The sequence below is a fragment of the Emys orbicularis genome, chromosome 1 (genome assembly GCF_028017835.1).
Source record: "Emys orbicularis isolate rEmyOrb1 chromosome 1, rEmyOrb1.hap1, whole genome shotgun sequence".
NCBI classification, from domain to species: domain Eukaryota; kingdom Metazoa; phylum Chordata; order Testudines; family Emydidae; genus Emys; species Emys orbicularis.
Genome location: NC_088683.1, coordinates 31,906,404 through 31,924,951, shown reverse-complemented (window position 1 = coordinate 31,924,951; position 18,548 = coordinate 31,906,404). Strand labels below are relative to the sequence as shown.

Here is an 18,548-nt window from a genome sequence, read left to right as displayed (position 1 = left end):
CTCGTGGGAAAGGCATGTCTCCTTGGCAAGCACCCCTGAATGTTGTTCTGAACTATATTCTGATCTAAAACAGAACTTGACTATTAGTTCTGTAAGGGTGCATTTGGCTGCTATCTCAGCTTTCCATATACAGATGGATAACAGGCCCCTCTCTTCCCAACACCATTATTGCTCGATTCCTGAAAGTCCTGGCCAGATTACTCTAAAGTTTGGGACCCTGTCCCTCCTTGCTATCTCGACTTAGTCCTGGCAACTCTAATGGGACCTCCCTTTGAACCACTCACACCTTGCTCCCTCCATTATCTGTATGTGAAGGTGGCCTTTTTAATAGTGATCAACTCAGCAAGATGGTTGATGAGTTGAGAGCTTTGGAGTCAGAACCCCCTTATACAATTTTTATAAGGATTAAGGTTTATCTCCAGCTGAACCCAAAGATCCTTACAAAAGTAGTTTCTAATTTTCACGTTAACCAAGTTTGCCCACATTTTTTCTAAAACCCCATCACCATAAGCAAGGAGGAAGGTTTCACTCACTGGATGTGAGAAGAGCATTAGCTTTCAACCTAGAGCATACTAAATCATTCCGGAGTTCTACACAGGTTTTTGTCATGGTTGCTGACAGTGTTAAGAGCAATCCAGTCTCCTCCCAGAGGATCTCCTCCTGGATCTCTTCCTGCATCCGTTTATGCTACCAACTGACTAACATGATCTCACCAGCTAGCATGCTGGTGCACTCTACTAGAGCTTAAGCAACTTCTGCAGCTTTCCTGGCTCGAGTACCCATTATCGACATATGTAAAGCAGTGATCAGTCTTCAGTCCACACCTTCACTTTTCATTACGTCATTACCCCTCAGTCCAAAGATGATGCCAGTTTCGGGCAGTGATTCTACAATCACTTTTCAGATAGACACTCAACCCACCTACATAGCTGTTTGTGTGAGAGTTACCTACAGTGGAATTGACACGCGCAAGCACTCGAAGAAAAAAAACGGTTATCTGCCTTTCCGTAACTGTTCTTCTTCAAGATGTGTGGCACTTGTCCATTCCATGACCCACCCACCTTCCCCTGTCTATTGGAGTGCATCTGGTACGAAGGAAATGAGGTGGGCCAGGGGCTGCTCCACCCTCTTATACCAGCACATGGTGGCGCCCAGCAAGAGGGGGTACTTGAGCCACCCGAACAGGTACTGCTAAGGGGAAAAAAGTCTCCAACATCTGTGCATGAGGTGCACATACACCTGCAGTGGAATGGACATGTGCAACACATCTCAAAGACCAACAGTTATAGAAAGGTAGGTAACTGTTTCTTACTCTTTGAGTATGGATTTTCAACCAGTTATGCAGCCACCTTATAGTAATATCATCTAGACCACATTTCCCTAGTTTGTTTATGGGAATGTCATGTGGGACTCTGTCAAAAACCTTACTAAAATCAAGATATATGACTTCTACTGCTTCCCCTGTCAAAGGAGGAAATTAGTTTGGTCTGAAATGATTTGTTCTTGACATTACATGTTGGCTATTATTTATCACCTTATGATCCTCTAGGTACTGTTATTCTTGTTTATGATTTCATTTTGTTATCTTAAAATTTTATAACCTAAGGGAAAGATCATGTGAAGGATTAATCTGCTAACAACTTATGTCCCTTAACTTTATTTGAAAGTAATAAACCTGCAGAACAGAGAAGAGGATTCAGGAGGAAAAATAAGATCATTGGGGCAGCCGTTATACAACATAGTTAACACAGTATCTCAGTACTTTACAGACTATATAATTGAGGATACTTAGACTAAAATAATAATCAACACTGAGCATTCACATTGAGCATATTAGATATTTGAAAGGAGTAGGTCAGATTATGACTAAAAATACGGCACCAGGAAATAATGGAAAAGATGACCATATCATGACTGCACTCTGATACTTTTACCAAACTTAAGAATAACTCAAGGTATCTACCATTTAATATGCCTTTAATCAGAAGAGCGGGAAAAAGGCAGCCCAGAATTGTCTAAAAGCAACATCCTTCTTTTCTTTTGTTTCATATGGATGTTGTGTGATATTATTCTAATTACAATATTATTATTATAGGCGTACTGCTACATTTTCAAGACCCAGCACTTCAGCTAACAGATCTGTATTTTGTGGACCCTAAGTGGCTGTGTAAAATCATGGCACAGGTTAGCTTCTCATTATATTTTTTGTATCCCTTTATTCAACTCTTTCCTCCATCCCCAACTACTGTAGCTGACTTGGCCTCATTTTGTTCTATGTCTTCCCAGTTTCATGACCCATTCCCTTTCACAGCTCCGCAATTTGGCCTGCATGACTTTTTTTGCTGCCTTTTAAATATGCATTCTAGGGTTCAAGTGTACCCCAATGCCTCCATTCTCAGTTCTTTTACTCTCTGGTGTCTGATAGTCCTCACAGTCAGTTAGGTCCCAGAACATGTGTAAAATGAAATGGAGATCCCAGGTAAGAGGCAGCATAATCCTGCAACAAATTGTTAAAGGCTGGAGTTCTGGCACAAAGCAATAACAGTAACCTGGAATGGTGGGGAAGAAGGGTAATTGGACCCTGCTGTTGAAGGAAGAAGAGGATGGGTTGTACTGACCTGTATATTGGGACAGGTGAGGGGCAAAAGGACTGCTAGGAGGGTCTACCTGGAAAGAATCCACCATTGGTTTGGTTAATTTGGAAAAGCTTCCAAACTTTTAGATGTTTATTCAGACTTCCAAATCTTTGAAGGTTTGTTCTTCACTAATTAACATGTGGTAGGAGGAGCCACTAAAGTACACTACTACACTACACTGAATGAAGAGGTAGCTAAGTAGTATCATCGGATATACTGTTCAGAACTGTTAGCTTGTGTTCAGATGGCTGTCATTGCTGAAATGCTGAGTTTTACTATGAATAGGATTATTATTTTTTGTAAATAATACTAGTAATATATTGCAGAAAACTATTTTTGTCAGAAAAATGCAATCCAATTATGACTGCAGAGTTGAAATTATTTTACTTTTTTAAAAGATTTTGACAGTGAAGGTGGAAGGCTTTCCTAAATACCCTAAAGGAATTATAAAGCGTTCAGATGTGGAAAAATTCCTTTTAAAGAAGAGCAGATTCCCTAAGATCTACATGTCACAATACTTTAAGCTTCTGGAAAAGTTCCAAATTGCATTGCCATTAGGAGAAGATCAACTACTTGTTCCAAGCAGGTAAAAAAGAGAGAGAACCACAAATGTGCCATGGAAGTATACCAAGATCAAAAACTCTGATATTCTCAGGCTGTAATGACATTTCTAGCTGTTTGATATCAAAGCAATTTCCCCTTAGTGAGCAAGACTTTGATTTTATTATGTTAGATTTGTATACTACTCCATTTCTTCTCATAAAAGTTAAAGTGATCTTGTAGTAAACAAAGTTTATATCTAGGGCTCTATCAAATTCCTGGCCATGAAAAACACATCATGAACCGTGAAATCTGGTCTCCCCCTGTGAAATCTGTTTTTTTGTGTGTGCTTTTACCTTAAACTATACAGATTTCACAGGGGGAGACCAGCGTTTCTGAAATTGGGGGTCCTGACCCAATAGGGAGTTGCAGGGGCGGGGGTCACAGTATTGCCACCCTTACTTCTGTGCTGCCTTCAGAGCTGGCCAAAGAGTGGTGGCTGTTAGCCGGCCAGCTCTGAAGGCAGCATCCCGCTGGCAGCATCCTGCCAGCAGCAGCGCAAAAGTAAGGGTGGCAATACCATACCATGCCGCCCTTACTTCTTTGCTGCTGCCTTCAGAGCTGCGTGCCCAGAGAGTGGCAGCTGCTGAGTGAGGGCCCAGCTCTGCAAGCAGCAGCACAGAAGTAAGGGTGGCCATACCATGCCATCCTTACTTCTGCACTGCTGCTGGCAGCAGCTCTGCCTTCAGAGATGGGCTTCTGGCCAGCAGCCGCCGCTCTCCAGCTGCTCAGCTCTGAAGGCAGCTCCGCTGTCAGCAGCAGCACAGAAGTAAGGGTAGCAGTATCGCAACCCCATCTACAATAACCTTGCGACCCCCACCCCAACTCCTTTTTGGGTCAGGACCCCTAATATTACAACAACATGAAATTTCAGATTTAAATAGCTGAAATAATGAAATTTATGATTTTTAAAAGCCTATGACCATGAAATTGAGCAAAATAGACTGTGAATTTGGTAGGGCCCTAATTGTATCCTATTAGCACAATGAAAAATGACACATATAAAAGGCAAAATATTTTGTGAGAATACAATTTCTTTTACAATGAGACCACAATAGCAAAATATCCCATATTACTAATGATCAAATCATCCAGATAGCACCAGTATATGCAGATACTCATTTCAATATAAGTCATAAACATTAGTATTTATAAACTGTTTGGTTTAAGTCAAGGCCACAACAGGAAGGAGTTGCACTGCTCAAGCAGAGATGCCTGGAGGCATTATGCCTTTGAATCGTCTGATGGTTTAACCATAATACCGGAAATCCAGAGTTATGAGTTGTAATGCCAGTGTTGAAACCCTCTTTTTGCATGAGCTATTACAGGTCACATGGCCTCTCTGCCTCAGCTTTTACATCAGTGCAATGTAGATACTAACCCTTACCTTCCTTAAAGGATGGAGTGTTGTGTGGATTAATTGATTAATCCCTCTGAAACTCCTCAGAGTCATTGGATGGGTGATGTTATATAAGTGCAAGATAAGAATTATATTTACATCAATTTTTTCACACACTTGTATCCTTGGATAGCTCCCTGAAATCACTGGGACTGCATGCGGTTTAAATTGAGCAGAAATTGTCCATTAACATGAAAAATAAACAAACGCACTGGTACAGATAAACCCCAATAATCTGCCCCCTGCTTACGTGATTTGGGGATGCATTCATTTCTGACATTCATTCATCGATATATCTAACAATCAGCTGTACAATAATTCTCATTTTAGACTATGTAATTAGTAATTCTGGAAGTAGTAAATTATGAAATACTGGAAAATAATGTTCCTGTTTTTTTCAGTTTGTCTGATCACAGACCTGTTATAGAGCTTCCCCACTGTGAAAACTCAGAAATCATCATTAGGCTGTATGAGATGCCGTACTTTCCCATGGGGTTCTGGTCCAGACTGATCAACAGGCTGCTTGAAGTATCTCCTTACATGCTCTCAGGAAGAGGTACTGACATTTAACTTCAAAACTATCAATGTGTGTGTTTACCTTAAAAACTAACTAACACGGCTGCTACTCTGAAACCTGTGTTTACCTTGAACACCTAGTAGCCATGGGGTTGAGTTCAGGTCTACAGATTCAAATTCTAATTCCTACCACTTTCCTGAAATTTTGTGTTTTGTTTTTGTTTTGGGCTCATCTCTGGCCATTTTACAAGTGTAAGAAGACAAAATAGTGGCCCTTACTTATAACTTAAAAACTCTTAGGAACACTTTGTGCCTGCCCTCTGTGTGAGTGAGAAAGGGAGAATGAAAGCAGGCTCTTGCTCTCTTCCGCTCCCTCTCTCCCCAGCACCACCATGTGCACACACACACACACACATATGACAGACACAGAGGAAATCTTTGCATTTAAGCACTGTTAGGATTAGTTTCTGCAAAAATGGTAGGAAAAAGCAGGGAGGAAGTGGAGTCATTGTCTCCTCCTACTCCACATTACCCAGCGGAGCTGGCTGAGCATAGAGGGGAATAGATGCTACACCGGGGGTAATGCAGTTGCTGTTCTTCCCTGGAGACCCCCCTCATCTTTAAAATACACTGTGCCTACTTAGACATGGTGCCTCTTGGATTTCCTGCTAAGGTAGTGTGCCTCCATATGGCACTCGATACAGAGCTATGGCTGTATGATAGAATTCTGCCCTTAATGGGGATAAACCTGGCTATATTGAACACATCCTCTGAGCCTCATCTTGTGGGATACCTGCACTCTGACACCCATCTCCTTCTAGGAGTTCTACCATTGACAACAAGTTTTGTTGTCTTGGCTCCTGGGGCATGAAATTCATTGCCCTTACACATTTGCTGGTGCTAGGGTGACGAGACGTCCCGATAAAATCGGGACCGTCCCGATATTTAGGTGTTTGTCCCATGTCCCGACTGATCTTTGGTCGTTGGTCGGGACGCAATTTGTCCCGATATTTCGCTCCGCCGGCAGCACTGGTTTGTTTGTTTTTCGCTCTGCCGGCAAGCAGCACTCGGCTTTTTTTTTTTTCTTTTTTTTTCGTTCCGCCGTCAGACCCCCACACCTCACATGTCCCCATATTTTCTTCCTCTCATCTGGTCACCCTAGCTGGTGCCCATCTCTTCCCCCTTTTAAAAAAATTCTGCAGACTCTATTTTTATCAGACCTATTTTTAAATCACTCTCAGTCCATACAAAGGGCCTACTCCCCTCCCCGCCCTTCTTAATTAAGCCAGTTCACTGGGCTTTTTAATTTTTTTTTTTTTTAACATACGAGCATTAGCTGCAGCTAGACGATTCACGCAAATGTATCTTTGGTAATGCCCTTCAAATTTGATTTACCACACCTCTGCTATTCTGGCAACTGATCTCTCCTGGGCACACCATTCCAGTCACATCAGGCTGTGGTGCGTATGTAATGTAGACATGTCCGCTAGGGAGAAAATGGAAGACACCAAATGATTTTATTTATTGCCTAAGAAACTTTATATTTGAGTCCAGTTTGCCAGCACTTCAAGATCTGTACTTGACCTACATTCACCAACTAGTCCATGAGCTGAGTCAATATTTAGTATTCTTGTATATGTATTGTTGGAGTGGTCAGAAACGTGATTAGTATGTTCAGCTTTTCTGGTGATGCACAATTGCATGCAAAGATGCATTGGTTGTTTGTGTTGTATAAATATATAAAACCACAAGTACATGCTTAGAATAGTATTTTTGGAATGTTCAGCCCAATTTGTAGAGTTCATATTAAAGGTCTGACTTTGACTAACTTTGTTTTTCCTAGAACGAGCTCTTCGTCCTAATAGAATGTATTGGAGACAAGGCATTTACCTGAACTGGTCTCCTGAAGCTTACTGTCTAGTGGAATCAGCAGTATTTGATAGCAATCCAGACAGTTTTTTGAAAATTACAGCTCCTTCTTGCAGAAAAGGTTAAATTATTCCTAAATATCTTCTTGTATCTGCTGTTTGAGTTAAACTTGGTGCATTTGTTCATTTTGCTTGCTCCTTTCAGAACATGGAGTATGTTTTTATAATCACAGATATGAGACTGTGGTTCTAATTACCCTTTTTTATTTTTTGGCTTTTTACAGGTTGTGTCCTTTTGGGGCAAGTTGTGGATCACATTGATTCTCTTGTGGAAGAATGGTTTCCAGGTTTACTGGATATAGATGTATGTGGTGAAGGGGAAACACTGTTGAAGAAATGGGCTTTGTGTAGCTTTGAGGATGGCAAAGAACACCAAAAAATATTACTTGATGATTTACTTAAAAAAGTTGAAGAAGGTATATAATGTTTTAATTAAGCTAATTAGAGTACCCGTATAAATAAGTATTTATACAGTAACTCCTTGCTTAACGTTTTAGTTGTGTTCCTGAAAAATGCTACTTTAAGCAAAACGATGTTAAGCAAATCCAATTTCCCCATAAGAATTAATGTAAATAGGGGAGGTTAGGTTCCAGGGAAATTTTTTTCACCAGACAAAAGACATATTCAGACACACACAGACACACACACAGTATAGGTTTTAAACAATTTAATACCGTACACAGCAATGATTAGTGTGAAACTTGGTTGAGGTGGTGAAGTCAGAGGGTGGGATATTTCCCAGGGAATGCCTTACTGCTAAATGATGAACTAGCACTCGGCTGAGCCCTCAAGGGTTAACACGTTGTTAATGTAGCCTCACACTCCACAAGGCAGCACGAATGGAGTGAGGGGAGACAGCATGGCAGAGAGGTACAGAGACACACACCATGTGTGTGAGAGAGAGAGACGCGCATTGCCCCTTTAAGTACGCTGACCCCACTCTAACTAGACTGCCGTTTTAAGTAAATCAGCAAGTTGAGACCGCAGCTGCTGCCAGCAAGCTCCCTCTCTGCTGACCCTGTTGGTCCTCCCCCGTTCTGTAGAAATGGGGGCAGGAGCGGAGGGAGGGGAACACTCTGACATTAGCACCCCTTTTCCCCTCCCCCCCCGCACAGCAAGCAGGAGGCTCCCAGGAATAGCTCCAAGGCAGAGGGCAGGAGCAGCACAGGACAGTGTGGGGAGGGACAGCTGAACTGCCCAGCAATTGATAGCCTGCTGAGCGGCTGCCGCACAGGGAACATAGGGGAGCAGGGAACTGATGGGGGGGCTGTTGGTCCACGCTGGTTCCAAGACCCCACCAGCTAGCTCCAACGGGCAGCTCTTTCTGCAAGCAGTGGACAAAGCAGGCGGCTGCAAAACAACGTGTTGTGGAAAATTGACCACAAGGTTGATTTTGGATCAGACAGCCTGAGGCTCCTTTATTGATCAATCAAACATGCATACATGGGGGAGTCAGCCAAGGCAGCCGAACCCCCCCCCCCCCCCCGACAGATAAAATGCGAGAGTTTATATAGGATAAAACCACAAAAATTACATATACTTCCTTAAAGTTTTGCATCCATATAAGGAATAAAGCAAAACAAGCCTTTCCTGTTTTTCCTTCCTTTTGCCCTTTGCGGTTTCTTGCTCTGTCACCTGGCAGCTATTAATCACAGTCTGTTACAAAGGTTAATTCTACTTTTATAATTTCTACAGTTACTTCTGCTTTTATAGTTTCTACAGTTAGTTCTGCTTTTATGATTTCTCTTTACCTTACTTTTTCTATCTTCCCCCCCTCCTCCCCTTTTCTACCTTCAGGCCATACTTTACAGACTGCTTAACTAAGTTTAGGCCCTGACCATTTTTTCCCCCACAATCCGCCCCTTTATGGCGCCATCTTTGGCCTAAACTTCCACATTCATGAGCCCATTGATTTCCTTCCTTTCCTTTTCCTTTTTCTCATCCCAACTTTTGTCAAAAATTTCATTAACAATTATCAATGCCACTTGCTCCCTTACGCTGGGCTTGGCAAAAAATTACAAGCACAGCAGTGTTTTTTGCAACAGCAATAACAGAGGCATAATCCCAAACCAACGAACGCCACTACAAGTGTTAGTCCACTTATGGTGACAATACGATGGGGTTCGTGCACAATTTTGGTTACCGCACACAACACATCTTGACTAATACACAAAGAAGACAGTCTATAGGCTGTTTGAAAGGAACCCTTTTCTATCTGATATATATTTTCAAGGATATGAATTTGCCCTTGTAAATTAGAAATTTTTTGCACTTCTGGTAACAATGAAAGCAGATTTTGGAAATGGTCGGGAACCAGGGTCGTCCAGTTAAAGGGCATTTTATACCTGAGTGGATTGCAAATTTTTATCTGCAGGCCAATAGATAATATGGCTGCCTGCAGTTGTAGTGAGGTTAAAATGGGCATCGTGTACAATATGGGCCTTAACAAATACACAACTGTTATTAGCCTGAAAGAACATGTCTCCTGTCAGGAGGGTTCCTAGTCCCTTACCCTCCCAACAAAAATGGTCATGGACAGTGATAATTTCCCCTGGCTTTAATTTATGTATGTATTGAAGCTGTGGGGGTTCTAATGGCCAGAGTGTCCATTGGTTTCTTATCCCAATCCAAATATTGGGTGTTATTTTAGGAGCACTGACTATGAATCGGTTAGGCATACCAGGTGGCTTGATTTTCCAAATGTCTCGGTGAATAACCCAATCCCACATGCATCCTCCCCATGGACCCGGCAGGATTCGGTAAGTGGGGGCCCACACCCCTTTAACCGGTCTATAGGCTTGGAAGGAGCACTGTGACTGTCCACACCTCCACCCAGAAAATCTCCAAGTATGCCTCCATGGCCAGAGATTAGATGGTACTCCTGAGGTGTCTGTAAGGGCAGTGGGCCAGGCCTGGTGCTCGAGATCACTCCGAATGACCGTTAGCTGGTCATTCAGTAAATCCTGAACTTCTGAGCATGCCAAGTCCCACTGCAATGCCTTCCCAGCACCAGTGATATTTAAGACCATCTCAGTCAGCAACTCCTGGGTTATTGAACTAAGGGCGGAAATGACATGCAATTCACCAATTCCAGCCTGAACCTGAGTTAGTTGTGCTCCAGAAATAAGACTAGTGGCCTTTTCCAATTGGCCTATTTTTTCCCTCATGCTGTTGGCTTTTGTGGATATTCCAAATTGCAACTGCGCTATTAGCCCCATCCCACAAGTGTTCAGTCAAATCTCTTTTCTTTTTGGGAGAAGCCCAAGCCTTTTGTTGAGCTAATTTGAGGGCAGCCCCATTTGAGCAATTATGGTAAATAGCGGTGACCTAAAAACTGGATAAGGGCAGCATGAACCTGATGGTCCCCAGTGTGGCATTAATTATGGTCCATCGATATCCTGACACATGTCTCCTTGGGGTAGTCTTATACCACATTTCCTGGCTGGATACCGTTATATATTTTTGTGAGGCATTAACGTCAAGGGCATAGGAAGGGGCATATTGCAATAGGGTATAGGTTACATTATTGGTCACAGGGATTATTTGAGTACAGGTAAAATTCCTAGTGACAGAGAAGAGTCTTTGGGTACATATTTGACCATCTACCAATTGGGTGATCAAATAACAAAAGGGACCCTTTCCGGTTAATGTTTTACATATTCTAGGAATGGCCATCATATCCACCTTCTATAAAATCCAATAATCTTAAACTCTGATTTTCGGGGCTCTTTGGTAGTAATGTCATACATTTCTATTTCCACCATTCCATTTGTTTTCCATTCGATGGTTCGTTCATAAAACCTATTTTGAACGTTAAAAAATAGCTTTCTTGAACAAAATTCTAACAAATCACTGAGATGGGAGGGTCTTGGCCAGTGGATTTCAGTAGACTGCACAGGTCTATTTGTGTTTGGATAAACCACAGGGGCAGGAGCAATGGTGGGAGGAATACTTGAGGCAGTGAGGAGCTTTTGGTATTCGTTATCTGGAAGCCAATTAGGGAGGGCAGTACATGCTGACGGTACTTGTCCAAAAACACAGGGCGCAGCCTGTGGAATAAACCCCAAGACCCAATTAATATCACATTCCCAAGAATGGCTCCCACAAGCCCCCCCACCCGCCAATGTATAATACTTCGTTTTTTATACCAGGGCCAATTCTTAATGTCTCTTATAGTCAGGAATTCCTGGACTTTAGTGGTTTCAGTGGAGCGAGTGTTCCTTCTTCTTTCTTGGAACAGCCGTGGTTTAGCATTATGCAGGGGAGAGGTTACTAGCATATCACCCTGTAATGGTTTGGTTCTTCTAGCAAAGTTCAAATGCATAATACGTCTGTCAATGGACAAGAGAGAGGTCACCTTGTCCTTTTCTCCTGCTGTCCAGAAGAAACAGCAGCACCAGAAGGAGAGACAGCCGATCATCAGTCGGAGAATCATGTCACAGTGGAGGGGCCTTTTTGCAGTGCGAAGTGTGGGTCCAGGCAGTCAGTTCTTGACACTTCACAGTGTTGGTTGTTAACAGGACTTGGTATGGGCCTTTCCAGTGCGGGGCCAGGGCGGTCTTTTGCTGTTGGACCTTTATATAGACCCAGTCTCCTGGTTCCAGCGAATGGCAGGGTTGCTCAGGATCCTTGGGTGTATTTTTTCACCTATATATAAAAAAACCTAACACATTTCATTAGTTCCTGGCGATAATCAAGCATTGTGTCATCCATTAAATGAATGTTCATCTGAGCCAGGGCCAGTGGGGGTGCAGCCGGTAGTTGTATCGGGTGCCCTGTTAGAATCTCATGAGGGCTGAGTCCAGTCTTTTGATTGGGAGTGGCCTTCAAAGGGCATTTGGCCATACTGGATCTGTGAAGCTGCACATAACTCTTTTATAATCTGTCCAGATGTGCCAGATTGTGATACAAAATCCTCAAGCAAAAGTTTTACAACTGTTTTGGCATTCGCCTTTTTTACAAGGAAATACATTACTAAAACTAACACATACTTACAATTACAACATTTAAACATTTGAATAAAATCAATCTGAATACTTACAAAAGGTCCCCAGGGTGGGGGACGCGCTGCTTGCCTAACTTTGACAGCTTTACCAACATTATGTTGCTGGTTAAGGTCTCTCCCTCCCTGTGGGCCTTGTGAGCCGATCATGCCAACCAGGTTTGGTGCATTGGGTCTGCCCAACCTGTTAAGATTTGCCTAAACCCAGCAAGACCCCTTCCCAAGGTGTAGCAGTATCCTCTATCAAAACAGGCCAAGGAAGAATCCAATCTGTTATTATCTCCTTAATTTAAAAAGAAGTCATTATTTCTATGGTCAGTAAGTGTGACTCCCCCGTTTTATCGTGCTGTTCATGCTGTTCTTCCTTCCTTTCCCATTGTCCCTAGCCCTGTTATCCTTTTTTATAATGCACCGGTGCTGAGGGGTTGTTACTGCCTCAAGGAAAGGTTGTGTTAAGTCCGGACATAAAGAATTAAGGTTATTATTAAATAAGATGCATCTAGATGTAATGTGTGTATGTAAATAGGTGTGTATAAATAGATAAAAGGGGGGTTAGTCAAAAAGCCCACCCTCCTTGCTAAATTGGTAGTGAAACAATGCCTGTGCCCATGGAAAAATAATAATGCAACAAGGAAAAAAGGATCGGGCCCAGTTTGAGGAAGTTGAAAGAAACAAAGTAAGAAGTTAACTCTATAGATATTGAAAGGAATTAAGCAGTAAAACTTTGTATAAATGTTAAAAGAAAATGTTATAAAAGAAAAATTCTTGGTTTCTTTGCAGCCATTCCTTTAGGAATGTCTGTAAATAATCCAGGCAAGAGGTTATTTAAGTAAAATCATTTGACTATAAAAAGTTAGTCAAATGATTTTACTTAAATAATCCAGGCAAGAGGTTATTTACAGACATTCCTAAAGGAATGGCTGCAAAGAAACCAAGAATTCTACTTTTATAATTTCTACAGTTAGTTCTGCTTTTATACTTTCTACAGTTAGTTCTGCTTTTATGATTTCTCTTTACCCTACTTTTTCTATCTCACTCCCCCCCCCTTTCTACCTTCAGGCCATACTTTACAGACTGCTTAACTAAGTTTAGGCCCTGACCATTTTTTCCCCCACAAACGTTGGAAGGGAGCATTGCGCAACAAGCATGGTCTCTAATTGATCAACAACGTAACAACGGTAACTGGGACAATGTTAAGTAAGGAGTTACTGTACATGATGCCATTGCCATAGCATTTAGACACCTCACATTATTTAAGAACACTTGATTAAAATAAACAATACCATCCTTATAATGTGGTTCAACAACCACAGCTTTTTTGTCCTAATGTCTTTTTATTACAATACAGTATGGGCCAGATTGTGGCTAGCCCCTGCATTGGGGTACAAAGTGGGAGGGTTGAAAGAGACACTCGCCTTCTCATCCACGGGACCTGATCCAGCAACCCTTATTCATGTGATTAATTCTGACTCATGTTAGTACTGCAGTGGACATTAGTCCTGTTGATTGGATCCTGTACAGTGGTCACAATTAAAAAGGCAATATTAGCCAATAGGTACTACACAGTTACTAGAGTTATTTCCTATTCTACTTACACAGAAAAAATGTGGTATCTCAGTTAGCTTAATGCTGTATGGTAACTGTTGACAAAGGCTAGTTTTTAATGTTGACGACTGCATATGCCATTAAACCATGGTTTGGAATTATTTACACATGCAAGAAATGTATATAAATTGGAGAAGTATATTCAGTTGTCACTAGTTACTACACAAATGCAAAGTTCATATGAAGTGCATTAGTTGTATACATAAATAGAGAGATATATGTACACTTCACTCAGTTTAGTGTGGTGAATATGCTATTTTATCTGCTTTTCAACTGCATCTCTTTTTTTTTTTTTTTTTTTTTTTTCCTTACTTAGGTGATCTCTTAGTAAATCCAGATCAACCAAGATTTACCATTCCAATAGCCCAGATTGCTCCTGACCTGATATTGGCTGATTTGCCTAGAAATATCATGTTGAACAATGATGAATTGGAATTTGACAAGGCTCCTGAATTTCTGTTGGGTGAATATTAATTTTTAGTCCCTCCTATATACCTAATATGTGGCAAGGATATTAAAAGTGTAACGTTTATGTAAATTAAGCTATCGGGCTAAATTATAAAACATACTGAAAACATTTTACTGAGGTTTTTTCTATTTGATTTATGTATTCTGCTGCTAAAAGATACTTCTGGATTATAGAGGGGTTTTTTAACTGCCAATAATATGTATGTTAGGGCCCTGATTTTTCAGATGTGCTGAGCGCACACTACTCTCACTGGCTTAAGCTGAGACTGTTGGTGCTCTGTGCTTTTTAGAGTCAGGCCCAGTCAATTTGAGAAAAGATTGATGTTCTTTTATTTTTTTTATATACCTTCCATTTCTTTTTGAAAAGGTGACGGTGGGTTTGGATCTGTGTACCGCGCATCATATGGTGGAGAAGAAGTAGCTGTAAAGATTTTTAATAAACATACTTCCCTCAGACTCTTACGACAAGTAAGAAATGTTGCCTCTTTTTATAGTGCTGCACTAGTAAAACTACAATAGTGAAGGGTTTAATAATGTTTAAGCACAGTCTCTGCCTTAATTCTGAATTTTCTGCCTTTTAGTAGTTAATATTGTTGAAACAAACCCAGTTCATCCCAGAACTATAAATATAATACATGCAGTATTTCACTTGATTTTACAATTTACAGGAGCTTGCAGTGCTTTGTCATCTCCATCACCCTAGCTTAGTGTCTTTGCTGGCTGCTGCAGTCCGTCCCCGGATGTTGGTAATGGAATTAGCCCCTAAGGGTTCTCTGGATCGTTTGCTTCAGCAAGATAGTTCAAGCTTAACTAAAACACTTCAGCACAGGATAGCTCTACATGTAGCAGATGGCTTAAGGTAAATATTCTTGAAATGCTAATTTTGGCACTGAAAAATATTGACAGTCTGAAAGTAGGAAAGCTTTCTCTTTTCCCTTCCTTGACTCTCCTTCTATACCGTGGGGGTGTATTCTCTTAGTCAAAGAAGTTCTATCTTTTTATATTTGATTTATTGAATAGAGGATACAGTCCTGTCTGTGTACTTGAAGCAGTGTATACAATTCTATTAAATTATGTAAGATCATTCAAAAAACTCTCTAGAAAGGTTATAATTTCTATTCAATTCTATAGCAGTTTTCCATAAGGGATTTGTTGACATGGGCTACAAGAAGAACATTCTGTCAAGGGCATCTGCTACCATTACTTATTTGGGCCTCTGATGACATTTACTAGCTTATCCTTTCAAGATCTTAATCAACTGTAGGGCTAGACTATCATACATTCTTAATTTGTGTGTGTCCCAAAAGAGACAGAATTTTGTACTTTTTTTTTTTTAAATGTAGTCTAGGTTATTTGTTTTGTTGGTTTTCAAGGAAACGAACAAATAAAGGCAGAAAGCATGAAGTGACACCTCACCTGTAGGGCCAGGAACCGGAAAACCACTCACAAGCAGTCAATACTTTTATATTTGGTCTATTCACTGTCTTTTCTCTTGTGTGTTTTTTTTGTTTTTTCTATTCACAAGTGGGATTCACGTGAATGGAGAAAAAGCCAGAACTCTGGAACTTTAATTTTTCCCATTCTTTTTAACCTGAAAATCTGTGAATGTCTTTATAACGGCTAGGGAAATACGATTTTAAAATTACAAAATCTGGCAAGGAAGCTCAGGGGCAGGTGTAGGTGAAACTATGTTTATTTTTTGTTTAATTGGCTTCTTTTTGAAGTTCAAGACACCTCACTCTAAGTGAGGTGTCTTGAACTACAATACCAAGCTGTTCATGTGCCAACAACTGATATGTTGGGATAATTCCAAAACCATAATCCAGCAATCGGATATCATATTAGTGAACTTTTTCCTTTTGATGTCAGAATTATTAAAATTAATAGCATGGCTTACTATAGTATTATTGATGCAGTCAGTGTAAATAGATAGATATGGATTTTAAATGCTTTCACCTAAGTACTTTTTTGTTAACAGGTATCTGCATTCCTCAATGATCATTTATCGAGATTTAAAGCCTCATAATGTGCTGCTCTTTACATTATATCCCAATTCAGCAGTCATTGCAAAGATTGCTGATTATGGCATTGCTCAGTATTGCTGCAGAATGGGGATAAAAACCTCAGAAGGCACACCAGGTATGGCAAAAAATGCTTTGTTGTATTTTTTTGTTTTGTTAAAAAGAATAAGACAATATTTTGGAATTCCACCATAAGAAGTGTCCAATTAAGGAACAATCTACATTGCTGTGGTTCTCACCATGTTATAACTGATTAAAACAGATTTATATACCCTGGGCCTGATTCCCATTTACACTAAGGGGCCTTTTACACAATGTTGGCAGTATAATGGGGTGTTAAAAAGAATGTGTAAGTTAAATTACATTAAATGATCTTAATTATTTTTTCTTTTGTACAAATATGTTCAGTTTGAATATTTTTATGCTTATTATTTTATTAAAACAATATTCTAAATGTGGTTGGGTTTTAGTGGTCAGTAATGTGCGCTTTAGGGTTCTGATTTTTCAGAGGTGCTGAACACCTGCAGCTCCCGTTGACTTTAATTGGATCACGTTTACACCCATTTGAAGGCCCCTTTGCACTGCTAGAGCAATGAAAAAGTAGCCTTAGAGTAAATGAGCATTGGGGCCCATTGCCATGAACATGAGGGCATGACTCCCATAGTGCAGTATCAGGCCCTGAGTTAGGATTGCAGGACGTGCCCTTCCTTTTCACTATTAAATAATAAAGCTCTTTTGATGGTTAGACTAATAGCACAGAAGCTTATTAACTGATGTACAGATACTTCTTTTACACTGACCTTCCATTTGCTCATTTCTTCTGTGATTTTCAGCATATGGACTGCTGCCAGTTCCAAAATAGTATGTAATTTTTTGTTAACTTCCTGTGGCATTTTTCATCAAGAGGTATTTATTCTTAAAGGGACAGGCATGGCATCAGCCTGGCATGAATCATAGCTATTAATGAATCATTTATTTCCAGGATTTCGAGCACCAGAGGTTGCCAGAGGAAATGTTATTTACAATCAGCAAGCTGATGTGTATTCATTTGGCTTGCTTCTTTATGACATTTTAACAGCAGGAGGTAGAATAATAGAAGGCATGAAGTTTCCAAATGAATTTGATGAATTAGCAATTCATGGAAAATTACCAGGTATGTCATGTTTCTTCAAGATTTAACACTGGAACATACAGAGGGGAAAGATTATTTAAATCAGCTCCAGTACCAAATGACTGGAGGATAGCTAATGTGACACCAATTTTTAAAAAGGGCTCCAGAGGTGATCCCAAAAATTACAGGCCAGTAAGCCTGACTTCAGAACCGGGCAAACTGATTGAAACTATAGTAAAGAACAAAATTGTCAGACACATAGATGAACATAATTTGTTGGGGAAGAGTCAACATGTTTTTTGTAACGGGAAATCATGTCTCACCAATCTACTAGAATTCTTTGAGGGGGTCAACAAGCATGTGGACAAGAGGGATGCAGTGGATATAATGTACTTGGATTTTCAGAAAGCCTTTTACAAGGTCCCTCACCAAAGGCTCTTAAGCAAAGTAAGCTGTCATGGGATAAGAAGGAAGGTCCTCTCATGGATTGGTAACTTGTTAAAAAATAGGAAACAAAGGGTAGGAATAAATGGTCAGTTTTCAGAATGGAGAGAGGTAAATAGTGGGGTCCCCAAGGGTCTGTACTGGGCCCAGTCCTATTCAACATAGTCATAAAGGATCTGGAAAAAGGGGTAAACAGTGAGGTGGCAAAATTTGCAGATGATACAAAATTGCTCAAGATAGTTAAGTCCCAGGCAGACAGCGAAGAGCTGCAAAAGGATCTCTCAAAACTGGGTGACTGGGCAACAAAATGGCAGATGAAATTCAATGTTGATAAATGCAAAGTAATGCACATTTGAAAACATAATCCCAGCTGTACATATATAATGATGGGGTCTAAATTAGCTGTTACCACTCAAGAAAGAGATCTTGGAGTCATTGTGAATAGTTCTCTGAAAATATCCACTCAATGTGAAGCGGCAGTCAAAAAAGCAAACCGAATGTTGGGAATCATTAAGAAAGGGATAGAAAATAAGACAGAAAAGATCATATTGCCTCTATATAAATCCATGGTACGCCCACATCTTGAATACTGCGTGCAGAGGTGGTTGCCCCATCTCAAAAAAGATATATTGTAATTGGAAAAGGTTCAGAAAAAGGCAACAAAAATTATTAGGGTTATGGAACGGTTTCCGTATGAGGAGAGATTAATAAGACTGGGATTTTTCAGCTTGGAAAAGATATCTCTAAGGGGGGATATGATAGAGGTCTATACAGTCATGACTAGTGTGGAGAAGTAAACAAGGAAGTGATATTTACTC

General features: G+C 40.5%; 1 protein-coding gene across 1 annotated transcript in view; it reads left to right on the top strand.

Annotated features, from left to right (window-relative positions):
* Window positions 1-18,548, top strand: part of LRRK2 (leucine rich repeat kinase 2) — a 139,962-nt gene that overhangs the window by 104,038 nt on the left and 17,376 nt on the right. The window contains exons 33-42 of the mRNA XM_065423787.1: window positions 2,096-2,184; window positions 3,035-3,222; window positions 5,037-5,191; window positions 6,995-7,141; window positions 7,304-7,495; window positions 14,003-14,149; window positions 14,522-14,622; window positions 14,823-15,013; window positions 16,133-16,293; window positions 17,158-17,328. Of these exons, the coding sequence (XP_065279859.1) occupies window positions 2,096-2,184; window positions 3,035-3,222; window positions 5,037-5,191; window positions 6,995-7,141; window positions 7,304-7,495; window positions 14,003-14,149; window positions 14,522-14,622; window positions 14,823-15,013; window positions 16,133-16,293; window positions 17,158-17,328 (1,542 nt within the window). The remainder of the gene's footprint in view (window positions 1-2,095; window positions 2,185-3,034; window positions 3,223-5,036; window positions 5,192-6,994; window positions 7,142-7,303; window positions 7,496-14,002; window positions 14,150-14,521; window positions 14,623-14,822; window positions 15,014-16,132; window positions 16,294-17,157; window positions 17,329-18,548) is intronic.